This window comes from Seriola lalandi, unplaced genomic scaffold (genome assembly GCF_002814215.2).
Source record: "Seriola lalandi dorsalis isolate HSWRI2012SDOR001 ecotype SW California unplaced genomic scaffold, Sedor1 jcf7180002054655, whole genome shotgun sequence".
NCBI classification, from domain to species: Eukaryota; Metazoa; Chordata; class Actinopteri; order Carangiformes; family Carangidae; genus Seriola; species Seriola lalandi.
In genome coordinates this window covers 144663-155344 of record NW_019525208.1, presented here as the reverse complement: position 1 = coordinate 155344, position 10682 = coordinate 144663, and the positions used below count along the sequence as shown (strand labels likewise).

Genomic DNA, 10682 nt, shown 5'->3' with positions numbered 1-10682 from the left:
AAAGTCTGTAGTGGTCCTGGTTCTGGAGCAGATCTAGGACAGTGGACAGAAGGCGTGAAGACACATAAACACTGTTGGACAGGTGAGTCTCACCTTTTATCACAGCTGCTGTTTTTAACTTGTCTTCATCTCTGATGGTTTTAGAGAAACACACTTTATCTGTCTCTGTCTCTGTGTATGTGTCTCTCTCTGTGTCTTTGTCTGTCTGTGTCTGTGTCTCTGTCTTTGTCTGTCTCTGTCTCTCTGTCTGTCTCTGTGTCCGTGTCTCTCTGTCTGTGTCTCTCTGTCTTTGTCTGTCTGTGTCTGTGTCTCTGTCTTTGTCTGTCTATGTCTCTGTCTCTCTGTCTGTCTCTCTGTCTGTCTCTGTCTGTCTCTGTGTCCGTGTCTCTCTGTCTGTGTCTCTCTGTCTTTGTCTGTCTCTGTCTCTCTGTCTGTCTGTCTGTGTCTCTCTGTCTGTCTCTGTGTCCGTGTCTCTCTGTCTGTGTCTCTGTCTGTCTCTGTCTGTCTCTGTCTGTGTCTCTGTCTGTCTGTGTCTGTGTCTCTGTCTGTGTCTCTGTCTGTGTCTGTGTCTGTGTCTCTGTCTGTGTCTCTGTCTGTCTGTGTCTGTCTCTGTCTGTGTCTCTGTCTGTCTGTGTCTGTCTCTGTCTCTGTGTTGTGAGGAATCTCAGCCCATCACTGATCACTGACCCCCCCCCCCACACACACACACACTAGTGTGTAATGACATTATAAAGACTTCAGTCTTCGACTGCATGAATGAAATTACATGAGTGAAATTGACTTGACCCATAATTTATATTGATCATAGTTTATTTATATTATATCATGAAGGCTAGGGAAAGTCTGCAAAATGGAAAAATCCCAGTAAAGAACCAGAACCTCTAAACTGGACGTGTGTGTGTGTGTGTGTGTGTGTGTGTGTGTGTGTGTGTTCTTCACACTCCTCGGTGAAGTCCTGACATGAGTGAGTAAAAGCTGCTCCTTCCTCTCCACTCATGACCTTTGACCTCTGAGAACATCTGCTGGAAACCTGAACACAAAGCAGCTCTGTGTGTGACAGTACATCTGCTGTACCCACACACACACACACACAAACACACACACACACACACACACACACACACACACACACACACACAAACACAAAGAGAAAGACAGAGCGCTCCCTCTGCTGGTGAGAGAGAAAGAAAACGTGACAACATCGGAGGAGGAGAGAGGAGGAGGAGGAGGAGGAGGAGGAGAGAGGAGAGAGGAGGAGGAGGAGGAGAGAGGAGGAAGAGAGAGGAGAGAGGAGGAGGAGGAGAGAGGAGCTTGACTTCTGTTCTAGAAACTTCTCTGTTTCTCAGACTCAGTGATGGAAACAAAAAGCTGCTGACACCTGATCTGTTGATGTCAGTCTGGCTCCGCCCACTGCTCCAACAGGTGCCAGCTCCTGTTACTGATGCATTCAGATGCTGTCTGAAAGCCTGGTGTTTCCACAGTGAGGAAACATGGGAGTCTGTTATTTTCAGGTCATTAAACATGGAGATGTAGGGGTGTCGTGTAGCGTAGTGGTTTAAGCAGGTGCCCCATGTGTAGAGGCTACAGTCCTCGCTGCAGTTGGCCCCGGTTCGAATCCCGCATCGGACGGCCTTTTGCTGCATGTCATTCCCCCTCTCTCTGCCTCCCTGTTTCCTGTCACTCTCCACTGTGCTGTCCATTAAAGGCATGAAAGCCCAAAAAAATATACTTTAAAAAAAAAAAACATGGAGATGTAGACTCACAGTTTTTATAGAAACACTTCCTGGGAATAAGCAGCTAATTTATCTTTAATTAACAGTTATTTCTAAATGCTAAGCTAACACATCAAGCTAACAGGGCACCAGCTGAACATGTGTGCTCTCATCAGCCTTGGATTGTCACATTTACAGCAGCACCTGACGGCAGCATCCCTCTAATGCAACATGAGACCAGAGATGGTTTATAGTGAAGACGAGTCACTTTGTCATAAAGATCAAACACCACATGTTGTGTGACCTTTGACCCACAGCTCCATCACCTTTGCACAGATAAGAAAGTTTTACTGCGAAAATCTTGTAGCACTGTTATGAGTTCAGTGATTCTATTATGAAAATAATAATTTTGGATAAACAAAAGAGTCAGTCATCAGTCAGTCAGTCAGTTAGTCAGTCAGTCAGTGTGAATAATCTACATGATCCAAGAGGAAATCCTTCCTGGACTCTGCTGGTCTCTGATGGTTTTGGTTCCTGAATACAGGGCAGAGTGAGAGCTCTCTACCGTCTGTCCTATCTGTGCAGCTCTCAGTCAGAGTAAGTGGGAGGAAGCCGAGATCCTCAGACAGAGCAGGCAGCTGAGTCCTCCACACCTCCTTCGCTTCTTCTTCATCAGCTGATCCAGCAGCTGTGATCCGGATCTGCAGAGAGAGGGGGGATGGGGGGGGGCACACTGATGTGAACCACACCTCTTCAGACTGGTCGTTATTGTGAAACAACTGTTCTGTTGGAGCGGACATGCCGGTTCAGGTCCCGGACGACTCGGACTTCTCCTCGTTCAAAGAGCAGTGTCTGAGCGCGGACGGATGGACGAGCTGCTACAGTAAGGGGGGGGTAACGGTGTGGTGCCGAGAGGAGGAGAGCAGGACCGTCCAGAAACTCAAGGTGAGGACAACACTAACCTTCCTGCGCTTCTCTGTGGTTTCCCGCCCTCAGAAACTCTTCAGGTGAAAGAGTGAAAGTCTGATTCTGGTGATATGAGCTTTTTACACAACAACATCCAGTAAAGACTCAGACATACCTGAGGAACACCTGTCAACAGGTAAAAGGTTAATATGACGTCAGAGACCATCAGGGATCGGTGCAGGTTCATGTTACACTGAGAATCTCATTAACATCATGAAGAGGTCCATAGGTTCAGGTCTGGGTCCTCTTCTGTTTTCTGTTCTCATTAATGTGTAAACATCAAGCTTCACTGACACCCACTGAGCACTTTATTAGGAACACCTGTACACTTGCTCATTCATCCAATGGGCCAATCACGTGGCAGGAGCAGATCAGGGGGCAGAAATTCAGTTCATCAAACATCAGAATCCGGATCAAAGAGACTCTGACTGTTGATGTGTTCAGTCAGACAGCCTGGTCTCCTGTTATATGTTAATATCTGATCATTAATATCTGATCATTGATATCTGATTGTTAATATCTGATCATTAATATCTGATCACTAATATCTGATCACTTATATCTGAATGTTAATATCTGATCATTTATATTTGATCATTACTATCTGATCATTTATATCTGATCATTAATAATTGATTGGTAATATCTGATCTTTAGTATCTGATCATTGATATCCCAGTCTAGTCCAGTCTAGTTCAGTTCAGTCAGTTCAGTCAAGCCCAGTCCAGTTTAAACCAGTGCAAACCAGTTTAAACCGGTTTAAACCAGGTTAGAGTGCAGAGGAGAGAAGCTGCCGTCTGATGAGTCTGACCACAGGAAGTCACCGTGGAGACAGTGTTTGTGTTGCTGTACACACACACACACACTGTGACAAAGGCAGAGCTGATGATGATGATGATGATGATGATGACGATGAAGGCTCCTGTGTTAATAATTCAGACAGTCTTTCTGGAGCAGTGAGCCGCTGCTTCTCACACATGAATAATTCAAGTCTGCTGACGACACCTGAGTCTGACAGTTCACCTGTGGACAGGTACAGAGTGACTCCTCTGGGTCACAGTATTTTAATACAGCTGTTTTTCTGTTTCTGTTGTCATGACAGCACAAGAACATTTAGACGCCATGTCATCCAGCAGTCACTAAAAGCCTGATGTTATAACCACGAAGCGTCATTACAGACACTGAGACTTCAGCTGTATTTAAAATGAGGAGACGTCTCTCAGAGGACAGCCTCAGTCAGTCTTTAATTAGAGATATGTAGAGTTGGTCATAGTCGTTAGTATGAAGCCTCATTACCAGTGACTTCTCTCTCTCCCTCCCTCTTTCTCTCTCTCTCTCTCTCCTCGGTGTGTCTGATGTTCAGTTATTCCTCTTGCTCCTTCAGTAATAATGACACACTGAATAAAAGTAGTTTATCTGCTGTAATGGAAGCAAGGCTCAGTGTATTGGAAGTGCTCCTCCTCTTCCCTGCAGGGGGAAACCAGAGCGGCTCAGTAGGTAGCCCTGAGCCCCCTGCTTCAATACATGGTCCAGACCGGGACCAGGTCCAGTCATGAACTAGGTCCAGACCTGGACCAAGGTTATACCCAGTCTGTTTGAAGCAAAGTATCTAAAACTAGCAACAATGAGCTGCAGCTTTAAACACCCCCCAATAAAACCTGTTTGATCCAGAAACTATGATCACTCAGTCATGTAGGTACAGGTAGAGACTGAGGACAGGTAGCTACAGGTACAGACAGGTGCAGGTACAGAGAGGTAGAGACAGGTACAGGTACAGACAGGTAGAGACAGGTACACGTACAGACAGGTAGAGACAGGTACAGGTAGATGAAGGTGCAGACTTGATGAATGATTAAAGCTGCAGCTGATTGAGTTACATCGAGCCTCTCTCAGTATCTGATGACAGCAGTGGAAAAAAGTGACATCCTGCAGTTCGCTGCCATGTCACATGACCACATCCATTAGACTCTGACAGGAGGGGGAGGAGCTCTCCTCTACCTGATAGAAATCTCTCTACAACGAGCAGGTGTGTTTCAGAAAACGGAAAACGGAGGAGCCCTGTGGAACACCTGAGCAAGGTGAGTGGTATCTAACACCACGCCCACATCTCAGGTAAATTAAACAGGAAGAAAGACTGCGTGGTCAGAGGACTGAGGATACTTGGTCCCTGCCTGTCTGTTAATTCCTTCTCCACACCAACAGCTGCTGTGGGTTCAATCATCCCAACAGCTGGGATGATGATGATGATGATGATGGTGATGATGATGATGTGATGATGATGATGATGATGATGGTGATGATGATGATGGTGATGATGATGATGGTGATGATGATGATGATGATGGTGATGATGGTGATGATGATGATGATGATGATGGTGATGATGATGATGATGATGATGATGATGATGATGATGATGATGATGGTGATGATGATGATGATGTGATGATGATGATGATGATGATGATGATGGTGATGATGATGATGGTGATGATGATGATGATGATGATGATGATGATGGTGATGATGGTGATGATGGTGATGACAGTGATGATGATGATGGTGATGATGGTGATGATGATGATGGTGATGATGGTGATGATGGTGATGACAGTGATGATGGTGATGATGATGGTGGTGATGATGATGGTGATAATGGTGATGATGATGATGATGTGATGATGATGATGATGATGATGATGATGATGGTGATGATGATGATGGTGATGTGATGATGATGATGATGGTGATGACGGTGATGATGATGATGATGATGATGGTGATGATGGTGATGACGGTGATGATGATGATGATGGTGATGATGATGATGGTGATGATGATGATGATGGTGATGATGGTGATGATGGTGATGACAGTGATGATGATGATGGTGATGATGGTGATGATGATGATGATGGTGACGATGGTGATGGTGATGATGATGATGATGGTGATGATGGTGATGATGATGGTGATGATGGTGATGATGCTCCATGATCAGATTTAAATGTACTATGTCCTCTGCTCAGTAACTGACATCCTCTCTCTGTCTGTCCTCAGATGAGGATCGTGTGTAAGGACGTGCCGGCAGAGACGCTGTACGACGTCCTCCATGACACCAGCTACCGCAGGAAGTGGGACACCAACATGATCGACACGTATGACATCGGCAGACTGACCGTGAACGCAGACGTCGGATATTATTCCTGTCAGTGAAGCTCTGCAGCTCTGTGTGTTCATCCTTCACCTCTCTGTATTAATCTGTTCATGTGTGTGTGTGTGTGTGTGTGTGTGTGTGTGTGTGTGTGTGTGTGTGTGTGTGAAGGGAAATGTCCGAGTCCTCTGAAGAACAGAGACTTTGTGACAATGAGATCTTGGCTTCCTCTGGGCAACGACTTCCTGATCATCAACTACTCTGTCAAACACCCGGTCAGTGTCTCATTGTGTTCATTTATTTTGGGGTTTGGTTTGGAGTGAGAGGGGACCACGCAGAGAACTTTAAACCTCACCTGGACTCACCTGCACTCACCTGGGTTCACTGTTCTCATTTGTCAACGTTATAATGAAAAGGTTCATGAGGTTCGTGTCCTGCAGGTGAGTCGGAGAGCAGTGGACTAACCTTTGACCTGTCTGTGTTTGGCTGAACAGCAACACCCTCCTAAGAAGGACTACGTCCGCGCTGTGTCCCTGCTCACTGGATACCTGATCCAGTCCAACGGAGCCAACTGCTCCACCCTGTACTACCTGACCCAGGTGGACCCCAGAGGTGAGGGGGCAACACTGACCTTTACCACTGTCTTTAAACGCAGCACACACACCCTCATCTTCACCAGTCAGTCACCTGGTAAATAACCAGCAAATCTAGCATCCCAGTCTATGTATGTGTGTGTGTGTGTGTGTGTCTTTGTTTGTGTGTGCATGTGTGTGTGTTTGTGTTAGCTCATTGTACATTCACACAAATACAGAACTCAGTCTTTATCTATTTTTTATTTTAGCAGTAACGTCCCTGTCTCTGTCTCTCTGTCCCTGTCTCTGTCTCCCTGTCCCTGTCTCTGTCCCTGTCTCTGTCCCTGTCTCTGTCTCTGTCCCTGTCTCTGTCTATGTCTCTGTCTCTCTGTCCCTGTCCCTGTCTCTGTCTCTGTCTCTCTGTCCCTGTCTCTGTCTATGTCTCTGTCCCTGTCTCTGTCTCTGTCTCCCTGTCCCTGTCTCTGTCCCTGTCTCTGTCTCTCTGTCCCTGTCTCTGTCTCTCTGTCCCTGTCTCTGTCTCCCTGTCCCTGTCTCTGTCCCTGTCTCTGTCCCTGTCTCTGTCCCTGTCCCTGTCTCCCTGTCTCCCTGTCCCTGTCTCTGTCTCTCTGTCCCTGTCTCTGTCTCTGTCTCTCTGTCTCTGTCTCTCTGTCCCTGTCTCTGTCTCCCTGTCCCTGTCTCTGTCCCTGTCTCTGTCCCCCTGTCCCTGTCTCTCTGTCCCTGTCCCTGTCTCTCTGTCCCTGTCTCTGTCCCTGTCTCTGTCCCTGTCCCTGTCTCTGTCCTTGTCTCTGTCCCTGTCCTTGTCTCTGTCCCTGTCTCTGTCCCTGTGTCTGTCCTTGTCTCTGTCCCTGTCTCTGTCTCCCTGTCCCTGTCTCTGTCCCTGTCTCTGTCCCTGTCTCTCTTTTCCTGTGTCTGTCCTTGTCTCTGTCCCTGTCTCTGTCCCTGTGTCTGTCCTTGTCTCTGTCCCTGTCTCTGTCTCCCTGTCCCTGTCTCTGTCCCTGTTTCTGTCCCTGTCTCTGTCTCTGTCCCTGTCTCTCTTTTCCTGTCTCTGTCCCTGTCTCTGTCCCTGTGTCTGTCCTTGTCTCTGTCCCTGTCTCTGTCCCTGTCTCTGTCTCTGTCCCTGTCTCTGTCTCTGTCCCTGTCTCTGTCTCTGTCCCTGTCCCTGTCTCTCTTTTCCTGTCTCTGTCCCTGTGTCTGTCCTTGTCTCTGTCCCTGTCTTTGTCCCTGTCCCTGTCTCTGTCCCTGTCTCTGTCCCTGTCTCTCTTTTCCTGTCTCTGTCCCTGTCTCTGTCCCTGTCCCTGTCTCTGTCCCTGTCTCTGTCCCTGTCCCTGTCTCTGTCCCTGTCTCTGTCTCTGTCCCTGTCTCTGTCTCTGTCCCTGTCTCTGTCCCTGTCCCTGTCTCTGTCCCTGTCTCTGTCCCTGTCTCTGTCTCTGTCCCTGTCTCTGTCTCTGTCCCTGTCTCTGTCTCTGTCCCTGTCTCTGTCCCTGTCTCTGTCCCTGTCCCTGTCTCTGTCCCTGTCTCTGTCTCTGTCCCTGTCTGCAGGGTCTCTACCAAAGTGGGTGGTGAACAGAGTCTCTCAGTTTGTGGCTCCAAAGGTAAAATCATCACTTTCTGAGCAGTGAAAGTCAAACAGGTCCTTGTCTTATCAGGTGTAAAGAGCTCTGTCTCTGTGTCTCTTTCTCTCTGTGTCTCTGTCCTCTCAGGCGATGAGGAAGATCTACAAGGCGTCTCTGAAGTATCCGGACTGGAAGAAGAAGCACAACCCGACCCTGAAGCCATGGATGTTTCCGGAGCAGAACACGCTGCCATGCATCAGCGCGTTGGAGCTGACGCTGCAGCGAGCCGACTCCCTGGAGAACATCGACGAGAGTGGCGTGAGCGAGGAGAGGACGCACCACAGCGACGACGAAGACACTTAGACACGCAAACTGATGTCTCTCTGCTTTATGTTTGTGTGTGTTTGGAAATTCACAAGAAATTCACACTGATCAGACCAGGACCAGCCCGCACCTGAACTGGTCCTGATCGTTGGTTTCAATGGTTTCAATTGTTCCAATGGTTCTGCTGGATCCAGTGGTTCTAACCAACCAGCAGCTTTAAAATCAGTTCTTCATGTGGTTTTCAGAGTCCGGCCCTGATCTGGTCTGATCTGGGGTCAGCTTCCTGCCTGCTGTAGCGTTTAGCTGCTAACCATCAGATGCTAACAGTTGTAGGGGGTGGGGAGTGAGTGTCACATGATCCAAAGATGTTGATTATCCAAACATATTACAGCATGTTGCAGCAATAAATAAATAACTTCTGTCATGTGACAAAATTTATAAAGAGACTCTAATTCCATTGATGATGATAACAACTGGTCATGTGACACAACTTTCCACTCTTAAGTGTTCTTCCCCAATCCCCTCAACCCCTGACCTCCTGAACCCTGACCTCCTGACCCACTCAACTCCTAACCCTTGACCTCTGACCCCTGACCTCCTGACCCCTGACCTCCTGACCCACTCAACTCCTAACCCTTGACCTCTGACCCCTGACCTCCTGACCCCTGACCTCTGATCAGGTCCCTGTGGCAGCAGTTATTTGGTTCTCTGAGTGAAAGAAATCATAATATTTGTTGTTGAATATCAGCTGATGATGTTTGAATAAAAGTGTGAAATGTTTCAGATTTTAATCTTTTCATGTTTTAACCTTAAAGTCTGTTTGTTAATGTAGAGAACAGGTGTAACATCAGGTGTGTGTGTGTGTGTGTGTGTGTGTCTGTGTGTCTGTGTGTGTGTGTGTGTGTGTGCACCTGTATGTAAGTCTGCAGCTCCACCCAGTGGACAAACAACTTCACTACAACCTGAACTGTGACCAAGTGTGAGGTTAACGAACTGCTGCTTCAACCTGAGACGAATCGGCCTGTTTAAACACCTGAAGTGTGTGTGTGTGTGCGTGTGTGTGTGTATGTGTGTGTGTGTGTGTGTGTGTGTGTGTGCAGGTCAGTGTCAGTGTGTCTGTCTTTACTGAGAAGTGAGTCCACACATAGAGAGGAGCATCTCTCCCACAATCTATCTTTGTTGTGGTAAACTGATTCTGCTTGAAATCAATAAAGTTCAGATTCAAAGAGTTTGTTTCTGAACTGATGAAACATTTCAAACTGTGCTGCTGATGAACTCTACATCCAGAGGCTGGCTCTGGTCCTGGTCCTGGCTCTGGTTCTGGCTCTGGTTCTGGCTCTGGCTCTGGCTCTGGCTCTGGCCCTGGTCCTGGTCTTTGTCCTGGCTCTGGCTCTGGCTCTGGTTCTGGTTCTGGCTCTGGCTCTGCTCCTGGTCTTTGTCCTGGCTCTGGCCGTGGTCCTGGGTCTGGTTCTGGTTCTGGCTCTGGCCCTGGTCCTGGTCTTTGTCCTGCTCTGGCTCTGGTTCTGGTTCTGGTTCTGGTTCTGGCTCTGCTCCTGGTCCTGGTCTTTGTCCTGGCTCTGGCTCTGGCTCTGGCCCTGGCTCTGGCTCTGGCTCTGGCTCTGGCCCTGGTCCTGGTCTTTGTCCTGGCTCTGGCTCTGGCTCTGGTTCTGGTTCTGGCTCTGGTCTTTGTCCTGGCTCTGGCTCTGGCCCTGGTCCTGGTCTTTATCCTGGCTCTGGCTCTGGCTCTGGTTCTGGTTCTGGCTCTGGCTCTGCTCCTGGTCTTTGTCCTGGCTCTGGCCGTGGTCCTGGCTCTGGTTCTGGTTCTGGTTCTGGTTCTGGCTCTGGCCCTGGTCCTGGTCTTTGTCCTGCTCTGGCTCTGGTTCTGGTTCTGGTTCTGGCTCTGCTCCTGGTCCTGGTCTTTGTCCTGGCTCTGGCTCTGGCTCTGGCCCTGGTCCTGGCTCTGGTCCTGGTCCTGGTCCTGGTCCTGGTCCTGGTCCTGGTCCTGGTTCTGGTCCTGGCTCTGGTCCTGGTCCTGGTCTTTGTCCTGGCTCTGGCTCTGGCTCTGGCTCTGGCTCTGGTTCTGGTTCTGGTTCTGGCTCTGCTCCTGGTCCTGGTCTTTGTCCTGGCTCTGGCTCTGGCCCTGGTCCTGGCTCTGGTCCTGGTCCTGGTCCTGGTCCTGGTTCTGGTTCTGGTCCTGGTTCTGGTCCTGGTCCTGGCTCTGGTCCTGGTCCTGGTCCTGGTCCTGGACAGACTCCTTTAAAAGCTTCATCACCATCTTCATCCTTCATCACTCACACTTGAGTAACATGTGTAACCACTGGTTATGAGACAGATGTTAGATACAGATGTTAGATACACTGATTTCTAAACTCTGGGCTCT

At 48.5% G+C, this 10682-nt stretch overlaps 1 protein-coding gene across 1 annotated transcript; it reads left to right on the top strand.

The window, feature by feature from the left end:
• The first annotated feature begins 2276 nt into the window (after window positions 1–2276).
• On the top strand, window positions 2277–9082 carry stard15 (StAR-related lipid transfer (START) domain containing 15). The gene is made up of 6 exons (XM_023420681.2): window positions 2277–2657; window positions 5739–5886; window positions 6004–6107; window positions 6327–6444; window positions 7965–8017; window positions 8126–9082. The coding sequence occupies exons 1-6, from the start codon at window positions 2511–2513 to the stop codon at window positions 8339–8341; spliced, it is 786 nt and encodes a 261-aa protein (XP_023276449.1). The 5' UTR covers window positions 2277–2510; the 3' UTR covers window positions 8342–9082.
• The last annotated feature ends 1600 nt before the right edge of the window (window positions 9083–10682 follow it).

Excerpts from the sequence above, each read along its gene's own strand:
- stard15 (XM_023420681.2), top strand. The coding sequence starts at position 2,511 with ATGCCGGTTCAGGTCCCGGACGACTCGGACTTCTCCTCGTTCAAAGAG. Across the intron at positions 2,658-5,738 it reads GGACCGTCCAGAAACTCAAG|ATGAGGATCGTGTGTAAGGA; the intron begins GTGAGGACAACA and ends GTCTGTCCTCAG. Across the intron at positions 6,108-6,326 it reads ACTACTCTGTCAAACACCCG|CAACACCCTCCTAAGAAGGA; the intron begins GTCAGTGTCTCA and ends TTGGCTGAACAG.